At 46.3% G+C, this 18,056-nt stretch overlaps 1 protein-coding gene across 2 annotated transcripts in view; it reads right to left on the bottom strand.

Annotated features, from left to right (window-relative positions):
• The window catches only part of MARCHF4 (membrane associated ring-CH-type finger 4), a 155,816-nt gene extending 144,748 nt beyond the window's left edge, over positions 1 to 11,068 (bottom strand). For both annotated transcript variants that reach the window (XM_084643651.1, XM_084643652.1), the window contains exon 1: positions 10,603 to 11,068. In XM_084643651.1, the coding sequence (XP_084499777.1) occupies positions 10,603 to 11,016 (414 nt within the window). In that variant the 5' untranslated portion in view covers positions 11,017 to 11,068. The remainder of the gene's footprint in view (positions 1 to 10,602) is intronic.
• Positions 11,069 to 18,056: the final 6,988 nt, after the last annotated feature.

Below are 18,056 nucleotides of genomic sequence, written 5' to 3'. Positions count from 1 at the left end.
TCTTGTGCTATCAAATCTAAGATTTCATTTACTAGAAATTCTGTTCTTAGCCCTCATGGTTGTGAAGAAAAATCTTCAAACCATAGACTGATGCCGTGATGTCAGCCCAAGGCTCCAGGCAATGTGAAATGAGAGCTGTCCCCATTTATGTCAATCAGGTGTCAACTCTGAAGCCTAATGATGACCATTTAAATCCCAACCTGGTTAACTCTTCCATAGCGTAAGGATTTGAAGATATTCTTATGGCACAACTGGGTGAGGCTTGGATTGTGGGTAGAGTCTGAGACAGTAGCAGAACCACCCCCTCCTTTTTTTTTTTTTTACTAATCTGACACCTGGCCAAGAGAAGCTTGCTGGAGCCGGTGCAAACGGATCTGGGCTCTACTCGCATGGGTGTAGGGTTTCCGAAGGCATGCACGCCGCAGCCCTCGGACTCACAGGTGAAGAGCTCTGCAACAGAGAGGGCTTTGTGTTTACACCAGAGCCTCCTGTGAACTGTCTCTCCAGCTGCTGAGACCGGTGCCCTGGCACCAACTGCTGCCCACAGACCTCATCAATTGCATGGGACACGATGTGCAACTGACAGCTGGCCAAAGAGATCCCGATTTTGAATGATTTTTCCTTTATCAAGAAAACCCTGGGAAACGCCATCAAGAAAATTGTATTAAGAAACTGTTGAGGCTGATTAGTCCTGCACTTCACTCGAGGCAGGAATTGTCTTTGCTTCATTTGTTTGTACGGTGCCTTGCGTGCTAGACCCTAATCTCTGATTGAAGCCTCGAGACGCTACTGCAGAATTAAAACAAAACCTGCATGGCAGTCAGAAGTACACATAGCCTTAACTCTGCCCCTTGTGCAAATCCATTATAAGAAAGCCCCAGTGAAGTCTAGAAGGGAGTGAAAGATGGACCCAAAATGTCACTTCCTCCTTTATACTTAGAGTGTGACTTTCCCTGCAATTCCTCCAAGTAAGCTCCCTGTGGAACTGAACATCTCCATGAATATACATCCTTAACATGAGTAAACATGAAAGTGAAATTGACAAAAAGATCAGACAGTATCCTTTAATTTATGGTAATACCCAACCCAAAGTGGAGATTTTAGGCAAATGATATATTTTTTTAAAGTTCTACAAACTAGTGTGTCTTTTTTGCTGCTGCTGTTGTTAAGCATGGCCCATTACCTCAGAACATATCCTGCAAAATATTTCCCTAAGCTAAGGAGAACCTTGATTTTACAGACACCAATCTTACGAACGGCCAGTTGTACAAACTATTTTTCCCCAATGGGATAAAAAAAAATCATATAACAAAAGTGATGTCAATGAAGAACAAATCAATTTCCCTTCATATTCCTTCAGTGCATTGGAATCTGCTTTGCAGGGGTTTAAAGGACAAGAAGAAAGCAATGTGGTGAACTGTAACTTATGCACCACACCTACAGTCATTTCGAGATGTTCATTTTTTTTGAACTTTTTGATTTTATGAACTCCTCACTCCCTGATTAGTTCATAAAATAGGAGTTCTGCTATACATGAAACCTTTTGTCTTGAAGTGTAGATCCAGGACAGGATCAAGGTTTGTAATCCACGGGAGGCATTAAATGCAGCCCAAGAGTTCTGCCCTGTGCTCTCTAGGCATCCTTCTCTTTAATACTGGGATGCATGCCACAGAGACCGTATGTCTTATTAAGCACAGAGATATTTGTGTGAGACACTGACAAACAGGCAGACAAAGCTGGGATAATTGGGGCTGTGTAGGAGGAAGTGATAAGAAATAAGAATGGACAAGAAGGGAAAAGCAGAGCTGTCTGAACTTGATGTGGTGAAAGATGGGGAGAGCCAGTGGACAGATTCAGCACTGGGGGGTGATGCCATCAGAGTGATGGGCAAGGAAGATGATCGTAATAGCTGTGTTTTGAATGGACCAGAGCTGGGTGATGTAAGTGTTAGGGAAGCTGGAGAGGAGGAGGTCTCAGTAATCAAGACAGGAGATGAGGAGGATCTGGACAAGCGTTCTGATTGTCTGGACAGGAAGGAAAGAAATAGAGTAGGAAAAAGCCTGGAGGGGTGGGCAAGAAAGAGGGAGATGAAGATGATACTCAGGTGAATGGCCTGAGTGACTGAGAGGATGGAAGAGCTGTCAACAGTGCTAAAGAAAGGGAGAGGAAAGAGAGTAGGGGAGGACAAATCAAGAGTTCAGTTCTGGCCCCGTTCAGTTTAAGCTGATGGCAAGACATCCAAGGAGATGTCCAGAAGCCAGCAGTGGTGTGGGACTGCCTGGAGGGAGGCAGGCCAAGAGCTGAAAGGCAGATCTGTGAATCACTGGCCTAAAGAAACTGTGTGACTGGATGAGATCACTCTGAGACAGTGTCAAGGGAGAAGAGGAAGGCACCAAAGAAGGAACTGTGTTGTGCGACCCCAGTGGAGGAGCAATCGGAGAGGAGAAGAGGAAGGAGCCACAAAATCCAGGGATGGGGAGACGAGGGACAGGCCATTTCAAGACGGGTGTAGGCCATTTCAAGAGGGGAGTATGCTAATCAGCGTCAAAAGCCACCAAGACGTCAAAGAGGATAGAAATTGCGTAGAGATCCAGGGAATTGTCAGGAACCAGTCAAGCAACAGCAGCTTTCTAAGGACAAAATCTTGAGATACCAAGCCCCTTAATCTCCCCGTGAAGCCATTATGGGTGTGCAGCATCCTTCTGGAGGCACTTTATAGCCGGCAGGACTTGGTCCTAGCCCCTTGCCCCTACACCAGGATAAAAATGCAAGCTTTATGCACACATTTCAAAGACTTTGTGTAGCATGCACTGTGAACACTTCGGGGAATATAATTTCATGTACTTTAACTGTTATGACTCACACTACTGTTGTCAGAGCCAAGTGCATTACTCCTAGACCAGGGCCATCCTCAAGTGGAGCAGTGCAAGCATCAGCAGAGGCAAAAAGCTATGAAGCCGCGTGCCTCTTCACGAGAATCGGCAGACACTTGACAGAAGGATGAAATGCAATTACGTATCAGTTGTACTAAGTGAACATTGCAAGGAGAAGGTGACATCTTGCTAAAAATAACAAACAAGGAAGATATAGATGCAAACAACTTGAGCAACATGTTTTGTGCTGTCACTAACTGACATCAACCACAAGTGCAACCTGCGGAACTTGTTGCCCAGGGCATTGTGATGGCCAGAACTGTAACTGGGTTCACAAAAGAATGAGAGAAGCTCCTGGAGGAGAGGTCCATCAATGGCTCTTAGCCAAGATGGGCAGGGATGCAACCCCATGCTCTGCGTGTCCCTAAACCTCTACCTGCTAGAAGCTGGGACAACAGGGGATGGATCACTCAATAATTGCCCTGGTCTGTTCATTCCCTCTGAATCCTCTGGTACTGGCCACTGTTGGAAGACATGATACTGGGCTGGACGGACCATTGGACTGATCCAGTGCGGCCATTCTCGTGTTAATCATGGCTTGAAATGTCTGTCCAAGTGCAGTGACATAAACACAGACAAGTTCCTAGCTGAAGCCTTCTGTGTGTGGGAAGGTGAAGGAGAACAAAGATTGCCGATTTACTGATGAAGGTAGCTATGGGCATCACAAGCAAAGGGATAGGCTCCAAGGTCTCAGCAGCCTGAGAACGTGGAAGCCCTGTCACCTAGGGCATTTAAAAGTCAACTTGACAAATTTCCATTTCTACTATTTATAGGAGACCACAGCTATGCATAGCATGGTAATAAACATGCATGATCAGGTCCCTGCTACAAGGGCGCTGACTATCCAGAGCAGGGGTGGGCAACTTTAAGGGTATAGAGGGCCACAAAATCCACTAAAACCCTTTGGTGGGCCACAGAGAAGAACAACTTTTAAGCTTGAGCTGGCGCAGTCTTCCCCATCAATCCGGACGCCAACTCTGCCCCACGCCACCTAGCTCCACTTACTGCCCCCCGCCACCATTAGCTGATTGTTTCAGAGCTGAAAGCCAATCAGGTTCTTCCCCCCTCCGCCCCGCAGCAGAGCCAATGGAAAGGAAGTAACAAGAGCTGAGTTGTGTGGGACAGAGCCAGAGCCTGTGTCCATGGAGAGCCCGGTGCATGGCAGAGCCTGTGTCCATAGGGGAAAAGAGCAGAGGCAGAGACTGGGAGCAGCAAAACCCCATGCGCCAGGTGGCAACACCACTCAACTTTGGCCTGGCCACCCCTTCATCATGTGAGCAGGGGAGGGGCTCTGCCATCACACCACTCAGCTCTGGTTACTGCCTCCCCATTGGCAGAGGTGTGTCCCAACCTGCCCGCAGCCAGGGTGTGGCTGGCCACAGTCAGATTGGCTGTGGGAGCTAGGAGCCAATGGGAAGGCAGTAGCCAGAGCCAGGTGGTGTAGAGCAGATCCCCTCCCCTACATGTCTGATGGAGAGGTTGTTGAGCCAATGGGTGGAACTGCAACATGGCACAATGGCTCCTGCTCCCAGTCCCAGGCTCCACTTCATGCCCCCTGCAATCTCCTTCACTCTGAGCACTGTGCTTGGTGCTCAGATTTAGGTGGGCCTGGGTGCTAGGCCCACTGGTATCTATGCACCTGCTCAGCCCCAACAAAGAATATTTTCACCATCGCCTCTGAGCGGGCCAAATGAAATGACCTGGCAGGCCAAATGCAGTCCCTGGGCCACCAGTTGCCCATTCCTGATCTGGAGATTGATCCAGCTGCCACTGAAGTCAAGAGAAACAGGGTCTAACCCTAAACTAAGGTCAAATTCTGAACTCTTTTCAGTTTATATTTGGCTCTTACTCAGGCACTGAAACCAAAGGGAATTCTGCCCAAGCAAGGAATTTGGGAGTTCACCCTGGGACAGGTACAGTTATTCCAGGCAATTGATGATAATGATCAGGTGTAAGGGCAGGAGCAGACAGCTGCAGAGCAGATCCTGAAGGGCAGAGATATGAACTGGATGACCCAAGAAATCTTTTCCATCTCTGACTTCTGGGAGTCTAAATCCACAAACCCAAATCCAGATAGATGATGCCAACAACCCTAAGCTTCATTTGAACAGAAATGGCTCTTTTCCAGGGAATATTACTCTTGTTACCACCAAGAAAATGAATCATGTAGAAACACGCAGATGAAAAGAATATGGACTGGAGACCCGAGCTGGGAACACTGTGGTTATATGACTCAACACATTAGCTACCAAAACACAGATGTTCGGGTCACTTTCAGCACAAAGTTAGAAAACAGTGCTTTCTCTGCTCCTTCACAAAGTTTAATATTCCTTCCTAGAATGTTATTATTCATTATGATAACTCTATTGCCCAATCCCTATTTGAATCTTGTTACATTCTTGGCCTCAGTGACTTCCTGTGGTCGTGAGTTCCATAGTTTAGTCACCCATTATGTGAAAAAAAATTCCTTTTATCACTTTTTAATTTCCCACCTTTTAATTGCATTGACTGTCCCCTTGTTCTTGGGTTAACCATTTGATCTGAATCCAAACGGCCCTGAAATCCAGGGGGGCTGGATACAGTGTTCCACTTTCAGACCATCTCTAATCAGTACTGACCTAAATTCCTACTACTCGCCTAGACGTGAAAGAGTCCATATCCTGTTCTTCAATCCCACTTAGCCAGCCCCAGTCTCATTTCTATTTACTTTTCAAATCTCTTTCTCTCTCTCTAAAGCACTTTCCCTGGAAGAAGCACAAAGTACAACTAAGCTGAGAAAAGATAAACAAGTGGAGAGTGCCAGCTAGAAAATATATGTAGCCATGAATCATTTGCAGGACCATTTTTAAGAAACCACACTGATTTCCAAGTCTGATATAGGTTTGATTTTCTTTCTAATGATGTTCCTTTCTTTATAATGAGCACCAAAATTGGGACTCTAACCACAGAGGGATTGTTTACCCACTGTTACATGTGCAATCACACAACCCACTGATTTGAATGAGGCTTTTTATTCTATCCACATTTTTTTGCTGGCCTGCTTGGCTTGCCTCCAGTTTAGATCCACACCTATGAAACATCGAGGAACATTTGTCACAGTGAAGCTCATCTTTAGTTTCTATCTCTGGGAGAACTTTGCCAGTGAGCCAGGCAATGCTCTGCAAAACAGAGCACATAAAGCAAAACAGAAGAAAATATGCAAAGACCCTTCCCTCCCACCCGCTACCCCTCATGCTCACATTTTGTGGTTCACAGCTTCAAAATTAATTGATGCAATGGCCCAGAGTCTCTACTCAGTTAAACCAGTGAAAATCAGAATAACTCCCTGAAAGTTGATGGAATAGCCAAGATCAGAAGCCGGCCTGATAGATTTTACAATTTAAGCCATACCTTTCAGTAAAAGCAATCACCTGTTCTGACAGCTAGCCTTGGTTATAATAAACAGTCCCCTTCCAGGATCAGAATTTGTTACTTTGACATTTTATTCACCTGGTCATCTAATCCACGCTTTTCTTTGTATTAGTGGTTGCTTTCAACTACCCATCAAGTATCAAAACATTTTTTACAATAAAGAGCTTTTCTCCTTACTAAATTCCCCCAACATAGTTTTAAATAAAACAATCAGCTTATACATAAGAACCACAACCACACAAGGAGCTTAAGATACAAGTAACTCAGTGCCTGAGGCCTCTCACACGTTGGACCATCGTAAATTTAAAGTGAAAATCCCCACAGACTTTGTTTTGCGTTAGATGTTGCATAAAACCTACTTGAGAAGCCAGATTAGTAAGGAACTTTGTTGGTGTTGTCATATTTAAACAAAGAAAATAAAAATGGGATTAAAACATCTTTTGGAGTCTCACCATAACTTTGTGTAAATAGGCCTAGAATGCCTAAAAGTCCATTTATAATGATGATTTTGTTCCCAACAAACCATAAAGCGTAAAGCAGCCTCGCAAAAGTCTATTTGCCCATTCCTCTCTAGGGCAGCTGGCTTCAGATTTTTGTTCATTTTGATCGTCATCATTTGTCACCTGGCAATTAAATTTTGTGCCCAGGCTGGTAAAATTACATGCAAGGTTGGTATAATATCATGTGCATTCATCACTGTTGTAGCTCCAAGAGGCCAAATCTTGAAAGAACCTTGCTGAGTTGTTATACAGGCAAATCAATAGGTGTTTACCTGAATCAAGACTGAACAAAAACTGGATAAGGCCTCAGGATTTGGCCCAAGGGGAGTTTTAACAGAATAAGGACTGAATAAAAACAGAGGAGCCAGCTCAGATCTTAGTCATACTGGTACAACTCCGGAGTATCTCCATTGACTTCAAAGAGTTAGTCTGAATTTATACCGGTGAAACTGGGGTTAGAACCTGGCTCTGGGTTAAAAACTTCAGGATTTGGCCCAATAAATATGGGCCACATTCTGATAATCTCATTCATAATGAACCGTGCCTTACTCCACAAGTAATCCCACTGAAGAAAATGAGATTACTTGTAGAATAAGGTGTAAGGATGGCAGACTCCAGCCCTAAGTAGCCTTATTATAACAAAGTCAGAGGATTTGAGAAGCAAAAGGAGAGAGTAGTGACAGAACTTTATTACCTGCAGGTCACATCTGCTCACTTTTTCCCTTTGATAGACTGGCTGATGGTCAGCAAATAGCCTCACATTTAAAATGCAGCATAGATTTTGAAGTGTAAAAATAAGCATCCAATTATTTTAAAGGATTCCTGTTCCCCAAGGTAGCCAGTCACCTGGCTTTTTACTCTACTTAGAATCTATTTGCTCACACACACAAACAAGAGCCTCACAGACGTCACCTTTCCTGAGTCTGGGCAGAATGATCAGTAGTGTAGATAGTACTATAAAGGTGAAAAAAGCTAAAATATACAGGCAGCTAGCTGAACATATCTTCAACTGTGCTGCTTTTAAAAGAGATGAAAAAAATAAAATAAGCCAGACATAAACTGCCTCTGGAAATGGTGAGTGATATGTTTTGTTTTTTTTTTTTACTCCTCTAAAAGCATGTTGTGAAAAGTGCATCTTCAGCTATCAATCAAATACATAAGCCATTCCAAAGGGCTATGTCCCATTGGCCCTCCAACTCTGATCTAAGAGACCTATAGGTATGAAGAGGGCTCATTCTGCCGGACTGTGCTATGCAGATGGGTTGCTGTAGGAACATAACTAATCTTCAGGAAAGATAGGGACGTACACTGGGATGGGTCAGGTCCCCTCAACGCCGAACATCCTACTTATGAGAGACACAAATGAGCGTACCACCAGAGGATGCAAGATGCTGGCGCCTTTACTAGGCGTGGCAGGACATGGATCACAATACTTTCACCCTAAGCACAGCCACATGGCACTGGGTTACTATACCAGAGGCAGACCTACCAAAATAGGAAGCAGAGAATGGGGCAAAATCTGGTTTAACTGAACTTCGGTTTTGATCTACCATCTTACAGACCCAAAGATCTTTGCCTTACAGCCAGATCCTGCAACTCATGCGAGTAGAGCTTACATGGCAGTCAGTGAGACTATTCTGGTGAGTCAAGACTACTTGCATGTTAGGGCTGAAGGATCAAGCCTCAGGTCTGTAATCTTTCCTGCTGCGTTTAACTGTTTTAGACTAAGTGTGAATTTTACCCATGTACTAAATGCACCAAACGTACTAGGCTAAAATACTTGATCTACTTTTAATCATTTGTAGTTTGGAGAAAATGGTGTGAAAAAAATGTCACATTTTATTTTTGATTACCGTGTATTTTTTCCCGTATTGTGCAGCACCCTAGATATTTTGGTGGAGAGAAACTTCTTTGGCCTACTATTAACCTGTCCCAAGGAATGTTTTTAGGTCGCACTCTTAGCACGTATAATCTCGCACCATTGCTTTATTCAAAGTTTAGCGTAGTCCTGACCAATAGCGGTTTTGAAACTGTGGGCGGGGGCGCAGGATAATCTGCAGACTATTTGGTAGCATTCCACGGGGAGCTGGCTGGTCACGTGGTGTTGATTCCTGCTGTGTATTTACAGCCACTAAATTGTGTTTTAAAAAGCTAACAATGCATTTCATACTTTCTTACTGTCACTTTTCCTCATAAGCAATTGCTATTGTTGCCCCAGGGATTTTATATGATTGCAAATGGGGGAAGGGGGGAGATGTCCGCAGGCAGACAAATAATCTCTTTATTAAGACGTCCACACTGTCAAAAAAAGTTTGAGAATTCCTGCCATGCAGTATAAAATGGCTCAGGACATCTCTACTAAGGAATCTCTAGGAAGTCATTGCTCTCTAACCATCTGCCCCTTAAAACTGCTCCTGTGTAATGAATGTCAACTTTGCTTTTTTAGTTTTAAGTCTTGGAAGTGACTGTTAAACCCTAATAGGATTTAACGCAATGGAGATCTTTTCCTATAATTTTCCTCTGGGTGTTCTTTGAGTCATTATCCATTTATAGATAGTGGTGGAGTAATTAAACAGATCCAGGCATCTTTCAAATGTTGAAGGGTATTTTTAATTAAGGAAAAAGAAAAGGAGTACTTGTGGCACCTTAGAGAGGAACAAGTCCTCCTTTTCTTTTTGTGGATACAGACTAACACGGCTGCTACTCTGAAACCTTTAATTAAGGAGAAGTTAAGGTGAGACTTTGATTATACACAATCCTTCTAGCACAGATAAAGCCATGACATTCAAAGTTTTACCCGATATATAAAATATTCTCTCTGACTCTGTAGGGAAGCCTTCAGGCCATGGCCCCAGACCTGACATTTCTCTTTTAAAAAGTCCTAGGCCAAGCTGCAAACCACAAAATCAACAAAAGTAGCACTTGCCAATCCAGAGACAAATCAAAGAGTTATCCAGTATGCCTGGGGATATTCTGATATAACTCAAATGCAACATCTGAGCATCTAGGTTTTTAAATGTTCACAGTGTCATTAAACAAAGTTGATACGTATGTATCAGGGCCACACCTCAAAAACCAAGTAAAGAAACCATAAATAATTAGCACTAAGACCATTGCTGCCACCTTCAAAATTGCATCTGGCCCCAAATCCAGTGAATGAGAACCTGACCTAGACTGAGTTAAGCTGCGCTCCTTTTCCAGACCTTTTTCAAGGTATCACCCTTATGTCCATGCAGTAAAACAAAGTCTTTTCATAGCGTGGCTCTGGGCCTGTCTGTGTATTGTGTCTGTGCAGAGTGGGCTGTGAGTTATGTCTGTCTTTTGGTGCCTCCTCTGGGTGGGCGTTGGTGTGGGCATGTGTGGCTGTTTGTGTTTGTGGCCCTGAGTTCTGCGGCCTTGCATGTGTGCGCTGTCTCTGGGTGTGCCTTTGTGTTTCTCCAGGTGAGCAGCTGTGTATGGGGCAGTCCCTCGGCGGGCACACTGGCCTGTGGCGGCTAGTGTGTGTCTCCGCCTTTCCCCTGCCTGCACAAAGCTTCCAAGGCAGAGCAGCTCCAGCTTCCAAAACACCCCCTTGGCCCCAGGCTCACAGCCCAAGAGAAAATCCGCACCACCCTTCTCCAAAGAGCAAGCCCAGCTCACCGGGGAGCAGCGAGGAGCGCTGGGGGGGGGGGGGTCAGGGACACACACACACACAGGACTCCAGCCCCAGCGCCTGGCTGGGAAGTTGTCTCCCCCCCACCCCACCCAGGCTCGCTCACCTGCTCGGGCCCCTGGAAGCAGATCCTGCAGAGCGGGGTCCTCATGCCGCTGTCCAGGCTGCTGCCCAGCGAGTACCTGTCCTCCGCCTTCCCTTTGCAGAAGTCCTCCGAGGACGCGCTGCTCATGGTGGACGTGGGGGGCTCGCCGGCCGGGCTGCTCCCCTCCTCCTCGGGCGGGCTGGCCGGGCCGCCCCCGCCGGCGGCCGGCGCCCTCCAGGCTCCCCCTCGGCCCCCCGGCAGCGCGGGCAGGGGGCTGCGGCCGGCCGCCGGCGCGCCGGGGCGGGGGGCTCCGCTGTTCATGGGGAGCGGGGGCGAGGGCGGAGGGGGCGCGGGGGGTCTCCGGAGCAGGAAGACTTTCAGGTCATTGAACAGCCTGCGGCAGCGGCACTTGAGGAGGCTCGGGTGGCGCGACATCTGGCTCGGGCTCCGCAATCCGCAGCGGCGGCCCCCGAAGCCGAGCACGCCGGCTGGTGTGAACATGAGCCTTCCCCGTCCGGGCAGGGACGGGCGGGAAAGAGGAGCCAGCCGGGGGGAGCCCAGGAGCCAGGGGGGCTGCTTGGCTGGTGTCTCCCTTCCCGCTCCCCACCCCAAAATGTTGGGTCGTTTTTCTTTCTTTAAAAACAATAATTATTATTAATAATCATAATTAAAAAAATGGATCCGGAGGAAGAGCTGGTTAAAATTCACCGCAACCCGCTGATTGTTAATAAGGATAAAAAATGATCTCTGCCCCTCCCCTCCCCTCCCCCCGCCTTTTTTTTGTTTTTAACTGGACAAATTCCACAAGTTTGTTTCGAAATAATCCGGTGTTAGAAGTAAACCCTCCGCGGGGGCCGGGGAGGGGAGTTCAGAGAAACGCGGGGGCTCCTGGAAAGTCTTAACTCCTGCACCTGTAACGAACGGGGTCGGGTCTCTCCAGCGGCTGTGGAGAAAGGAGGGAAATATGGTTCTTGCAACAGTATTTGGCATGTCAAGGATTTCCTTTTGCTTCTGACTGTTAGCAGCAGAGTTATTTGAAATGGTACAAGAGGATGTGGCATCAGACGGGAGACACAGCCGGCTAATAAAATGCAAAACTGGGTTTTGTTCTTCTCGTGATCAAAACTGCCTTCGCTGACAAAAGGTCCTTCACATTATTTTGGGGGGACGGGGGTGAAAACACCCTACGTATGAAACACTGTCCTCACCGGCTCATTCAAATGTTGCTGTTGTTTTCAAAATGTTTCATGATAAATATTAAAAGTCCTGCGAGACACGATTAGCATCCAATGAGTTTATCCCCCAAAGCATTTGGTTGTGTTTTATTTTACCTCCGCCACTCCAGCCGCTGTCTGGACCGCACTCACAAATATGGCAATTGGCGAGGGAGGGGGGAGCTTAGTACTTGCCCAGCTGTTACTCCCCTGGACTAAAAACCCGTAGAAATCGGATCTAGTCTTTGCATGTAATTGACCAGGCAAAGGTGGATCTTACATGGTCACGTCTCCTTTCCCCTTTCACCAAACAGGGACGTCATCAAACGCATTGGCAGCCGGCACAGCCTGCATGGAGGATGGCAGGGACGATTCTCCCTGCAACTGCAGGAATCTCCTTTGACTGTACAGGGCAAGGCTCCTTCCTTTTCCCCGCCACCAAGCCCAGCTTCATTTCCCTCCCCTTCTCTCCTCCTCCTCCGGCTGTTGTCCTCTCTCTCACTGGCATTGACATTCAACCATGGCAAGTCTCTCTGGCAAAAATATATATATATATATATATCTCCTCCCCGTCTAAGAACCTCTGATGAAACACAATGCGCCAGACACACGGGGACGCATGGGTTATTTTGCCTGCAGCTCCTACCGTGTTGGCAGCAGCGAACTGCCTCTCTCATCAGCCTCCTCTCAGCTCTCCCATCCGGCTTGCAGTGATGATGCTGCTGTTGCTACCTCCCTTGGATGCAATGGGGAAGGAGGCGTGTGTGCAGGGCAAATGGGGGCTCTGAGGAGGGGAGGGGGGCGTAACGTGGGTCTCTCTCCTCCCCTCCCCCCTGGGGGGGGAAATTAAGAAAAAAGGAAAGAGGAAGGGGGGAGTAAAGGCAAGAATTCAGGCTGCCCCAGCCTTTGGCTCCCCCCCCCCGCCTAGGTTGCCGACCGCTTTCAGTAGACCATTTGGGAAGAAAAAGAGGCGAAAAGATGTTGGTTGGGTGGAAAGTGAGTCTGGGAACCCAACCGCTCCTGGAGCAGCAGCAGGAGGAGGAGGAGGAGGAGGAGAAGGAGGAGGAGAAAAGGGGCTGGCCCGTGCTGCGGCAGTTTCAGCACCACGGGCCTCTGGACAGCTCCCTCCCAGGCCGGGCACGTCAGGCAGCTGGGGGACTGACGCCACCAGCCCAGGGAAGGGAGAGGGAGGAGAGAGACACACAGGGACTGTGCTGCGGGGGGCGCGGGGCGGGGGTGGGGGGGGGGGGTGCAACCGCCTATTGCGTTGGCCTCCGAGCTGCAGGCTGATAAATTATTCGTTCCTGGAGGTATGATGTTGTTATGGTGGGGTTAGCGTTTGCATACAGCCTGTCTGTGAACCTGTCTCGGTTGGGTGTTTTCATGCCGCCTGTGTGTGTGTGTGTGTGTGTGTGTGTGTGTGGGGACGTCTGCGTGGGGGTGTACAAATGTGTGTGGCTGAATGTCGGGGGGGGGGGTCCTGAACGTCTGTGTGAATGCCTGTGTATGAGTGTGTGGGTGGCTGTGTACAAATGTATGTGTGTCTGAACAGCCCCGTGTGTATGCATGCCTGTGTGCATATGGGTGTGAGGGTCTGTGTATGAAACGTGTGGGTATGAATGTCTGTGAGTGTAAGCGTACGACCGTCTGCGTGTATACATGAATGTCTCTGGGTATATGTACGGACACCTGTGTGTGCATGAATGTCTGCGTGTGGATGTGTGTGGATGTATGAATGTGTGGGTGTCTGTGTGAATGTGGGTACAAACGTGTGTGAATGTCTGTCTGTCTATGTGTGTGTGTGTCTGAATGAATGTGTGTGTGCATTAATGTATCTCTGCGTGTCTATCTGTGCCTATGTTTTATGTCAGGTTTCAGAGTAACAGCCGTGTTAGTCTGTATTCGCACAAAGAAAAGGAGGACTTGTGGCACCTTAGAGACTCACACATTTATTTGAGCATGAGCTTTCGTGAGCTACAGCTCACTTCATCGGATGCATGCCGTGGAAACTGCAGCAGGCTTTATATATACACAGAGAATATGAAACAATACCTCCTCCCACCCCACTGTCCTGCAGTGAATTTGTGTGGGGGGGTGGAGGGTGAGAAAACCTGGATTTGTGCTGGAAATGGCCCAACTGATGATCACTTTAGATAAGCTATTACCAGCAGGACAGTGGGGTGGGAGGAGGTATTGTTTCATATTCTCTGTGTATATATAAAGTCTGCTGCAGTTTCCACAGTATGCATCCGATGAAGTGAGCTGTAGCTCACGAAAGCTTATGCTCAAATAAATTGGTTAGTCTCTAAGGTGCCACAAGTACTCCTTTTCTTTTTATGTTTTATGTGTGTCTGCATTTATATGTCTGTGTGTGCTTGTGTCTGTATATACATAGATCCCAAGTGACAGCATTTTAAACTCTGGCTTTCATGAACCCTGCAAAAAACAAAACAAAAACAACTAGTGACACAAGTATGATCACCTTTCAGAAACCAGGAACTACAGAATTAATTCCTTCTAAACAGGAATGAATGAAGACAGTGTAGAATCAGAGCGTTATTAAATAACTAGAAGACCATGTGCCTCAAGGTGTGAAGAAATCCATCTTGTCTGGTCTAGTTTTACTTCCGACTAGTATTTCATTCTGTGATGGGACCTATGAAACAATGAGCGGAAACTTTCAGGTGCAGTTGAAGTCAAGATGTATATTATCTGTGACAGATTTATTCTGTAGCAGTTATTTACTTTAGAGAATTTCAAGATGAAAAAATTCCACTGATGAACTTTTCCCTAGCAGATTAATTAGTTGCAGAGGATTTCATGGTTTACCAGGTATGATCATCAATATTTTTAATTTCATGCCAGGACGGTTTGCTCATTAATAAATTTATTCTTTTCAAGTGTGTTGTTATTTAAGTATCCTTTATTATAAAGCACAGATTCTGGTGCAGAGTAAATACATTTGAACTCATCATTCTATCAGGTATTTTCTGAAGATAATTGACAACATGGGCAATACACAGGGTAGCTTTGTAGTCCCTGCTTCATCTGCTTTGAAAACTCTGGATAAGGTTGCTGTGCCCACTCATCAGCTGGCTTGACAGCAATAGACACTGAAGTCCATTAGCTATCCACCTTCCAAGTGTGTCAATTACATCAGCAGTGATCATTGTAAGCCATGTTCTCCCACCAATGGGCCTCCACCTAGATATGGAGAGACCACCTATAAAGAGGAGAGGAAAGGCAGCAATCCTTTTAGATTCAGTCTTTGTCTTCACTGCTGAAGCCATGAACAAAGGTGCCAGTTTTGATGTGGACAAGAAGGATCAAATTCTTGCATGATTTACAGATATACAATCTTCACAATCCCATTGCAGTCAATGGACTGACTCATTTCAGAGGCCACTGAGCAGCTGTTGATGTAGTCATCAATGACTTTTGATGACTACAGATGATGGCTGGATTTGAACCAGTGTCTGGCAGTTTTGATATCTCCGCCCCCTCCCCCCGCCCAATTTGGTTCCTCTACCTACAGTGACAGGGTTGGGCCGGATGGCTACAGGAGAGTAATAGAAGGCAAATATATTAGCCCCAGGTTAAGTAGGTCCCTTTTCCCTGGGTAAGGTAACAGGGAAGTTTCCAGAACAATAAGGAACCTTCTGGAGACAATTAAAACAGACAGGCTGATTAGAACACCTGCAGCCAATCAAGAAGCTGCTAGAATCGATTAAGGCAGGCTAATCAGGGCACCTGGGTTTAAAAAAGAGCTCACTTCAGTTTGTGGTGCGCGTGTAAGGAGCTGGGAGCAAGAGGCGCTAGGAGCTGAGAGTGAGAACGTGGACTGTTGGAGTACTGAGGTGTACAAGCATTATCAGACACCAGGAGGAAGGTCCTGTGGTGAGGATAAAGAAGGTGTTGGAGGAGGCCATGGGGAAGTAGCCCAGGGAGTTGTAGCTGTCACACAGCTGTTCCAGGAGGCACTCTAGACAGCTGCATTCCACAGGGCCCTGGGCTGGAACCTGGAGTAGAGGGTGGGCCCAGGTTCCCCACAAACCTCCCAACTCCTGGTCAGACACAGGAGGAGTTGACCTAGACTGTGGGTTCACGAAAACAGCCAAACTGAGGGCTGCCGTGAAGCTCCAAGGCGAGCAAATCCGCCAATAAGTGCAAGACCCTCCAAGGTAGAGGAGGAACTTTGTCACACTACCCAACAAGGTATCATCGAACCAAAAAAGAAGGGAAAAAATTACTACTTTATTGCGATTTCAAGGCTTGTGAAACCTTTGGTAATCCTAGGCAGATCCTCTAGCCACTCCTTGCATTAAAATCCCACCATCAACAGGGTTTCAATACCTACAACTGATAGGAAAAGAATACCAACGTCACTCAAAGGTTATACTGGGTCCTGGAGAGGGTTCTGAGATTGCCTTCTTTGGAATAAGTATAATAAATGAGTAAATGGTAGCACCACAATCCGTAGAAGATCCGATAGTGTTATCTAATTAAGAATAGAGCAACACCGATTATTCACCACAGCAAAATGAAAACAGCAGATGCAATTAATTTACAGCAAATAAATGACACATCAAAATGCTGTAAAGTTAAAGCATTCATCACTGCCGTCTGCCATGCCTTTCAAAAGCGAGTCTTTTACAACGGAACAAATTGCCCTTCTAGGACCTCCAAAAGTAGATTAAGGCTTCTGTGAATTTCAAATCCTCCTATTCTATTAGGGTCATTGGATAAAAATAATGTAAAGAGCTTTTTAGAGACTTTCCGAGCTCCAGACGGACTGGTGAGAGGTTGGCTTCTCCAGAATGACTCTCCATCTCCTTCCCTTTACTGCCCTATTCAATTGTTTTAATGTCACCAATATTTTCAGAATGCCTCCACCAATAATAGAATTGAAACAAACCCAACCACCTTGTAATAATAATGTGGCTATCATCTTTTTCCCTCCTCAGGTTTTTCCAGAGGGAGCACTTATGGGCAGTCCTTTATATTATATTGTGCATTTTAATGTACGGGCTAGGCAGCTGGAGCACAGGTCGGCTGCCCATAGATATTTTTATAAACGTGAGGAAATAAATAAAACCATAATAGATCTGAGGCTCTCGGAATGCTTTACAAAGACAGACATGTGTTACTGTCACTGGTTTACAAATGGGGAGAAAAGGGGCTGTAACAGGGTATACTGGCCCTTGAAGAATAAAGGGGACCAGAAGACCCCATTTCAGGTGTTGGAATGAACAAAGGCCTAGAAAATGGCCTTGTAGCAGAAAAGAGGAAGGGGCCCAGGTAATTAGGAGTTGGATGAGGTGCGGGGGGGAAATCCAAGTCACTGTTTCTTTAAGGCCCGGGGTCAGGAGCATTGTTGTGTAGGGTGGAGTGGGGCTCCCATCTCTTCCAGCCAATGGGGAGGAGCTCTCTGGAGGAGGGCAGTATATAGGCTGTTTTCTGTCTCAGAACAAGGGAGACTCTGAAGGAGAAGAAAGTCAGGGCCAGAGCTCCAGTCAGAAAGGTCTGGGACTGGCAGCTCCAGGTGCAATACACTGACAGAGGAAGAGGTCTGGGTGTGGCAAAAGAACCAAAGCTAACTATGAACTGTTGAGTTATGATTTAGGGCTTTGTGTTGGGGCCTTTTTGAGGACTGTTTGGATTATTTTTGAGTAAGGACTCTAAGGACTGTGTGAACTTTATTTGATACTAAACCAGTCCTAGAAAGGGTGCTGTGAGCGACAACAGAGACTGTCTGGCATGTTTATGAGGGGGCTTATGGGGTGCCTGCAAGGCAACATCTGACCATGAAAGGGTGCTCAGTAAGTGGTCACCCTGCTACAGAGGTTAAGACCAACAGTTTCAAACACTGTTTCAGTTCCTAAATATGGATTTAGTGACCTAACTTAGGGTACTCAGATTTGAAACTGGTGGGCTAAATTACTTCCAAAAAGTAAAAAGAAAAGGAGGACTTGTGGCACCTTAGCGACTAACCAATTTATTTGAGCATAAGCTTTCGTGAGCTACAGCTCACTTCATCGGATGCATACTGTGGAAAATACAGAAGATGTTTTTATACACACAGACCATGAAAAAATGGGTGTTTATCACTACAAAAGGTTTTCTCTCCCCCCACCCCACTCTCCTGCTGGTAACAGCTTATCTAAAGTGGTCACTTTCCTTACAATGACAGGTTTCAGAGTAACAGCCATTTTAGTCTGTGTTCACAAAAAGAAAAGGAGGACTTGGCGCATCCTAGAGACC

The sequence above is a fragment of the Lepidochelys olivacea genome (assembly GCF_965140295.1).
Source record: "Lepidochelys olivacea isolate rLepOli2 genome assembly, chromosome: 11".
NCBI classification, from domain to species: domain Eukaryota; kingdom Metazoa; phylum Chordata; order Testudines; family Cheloniidae; genus Lepidochelys; species Lepidochelys olivacea.
Note: the sequence above shows the minus strand (reverse complement) of the source record. Positions and strands in the feature narration are given on the sequence as shown.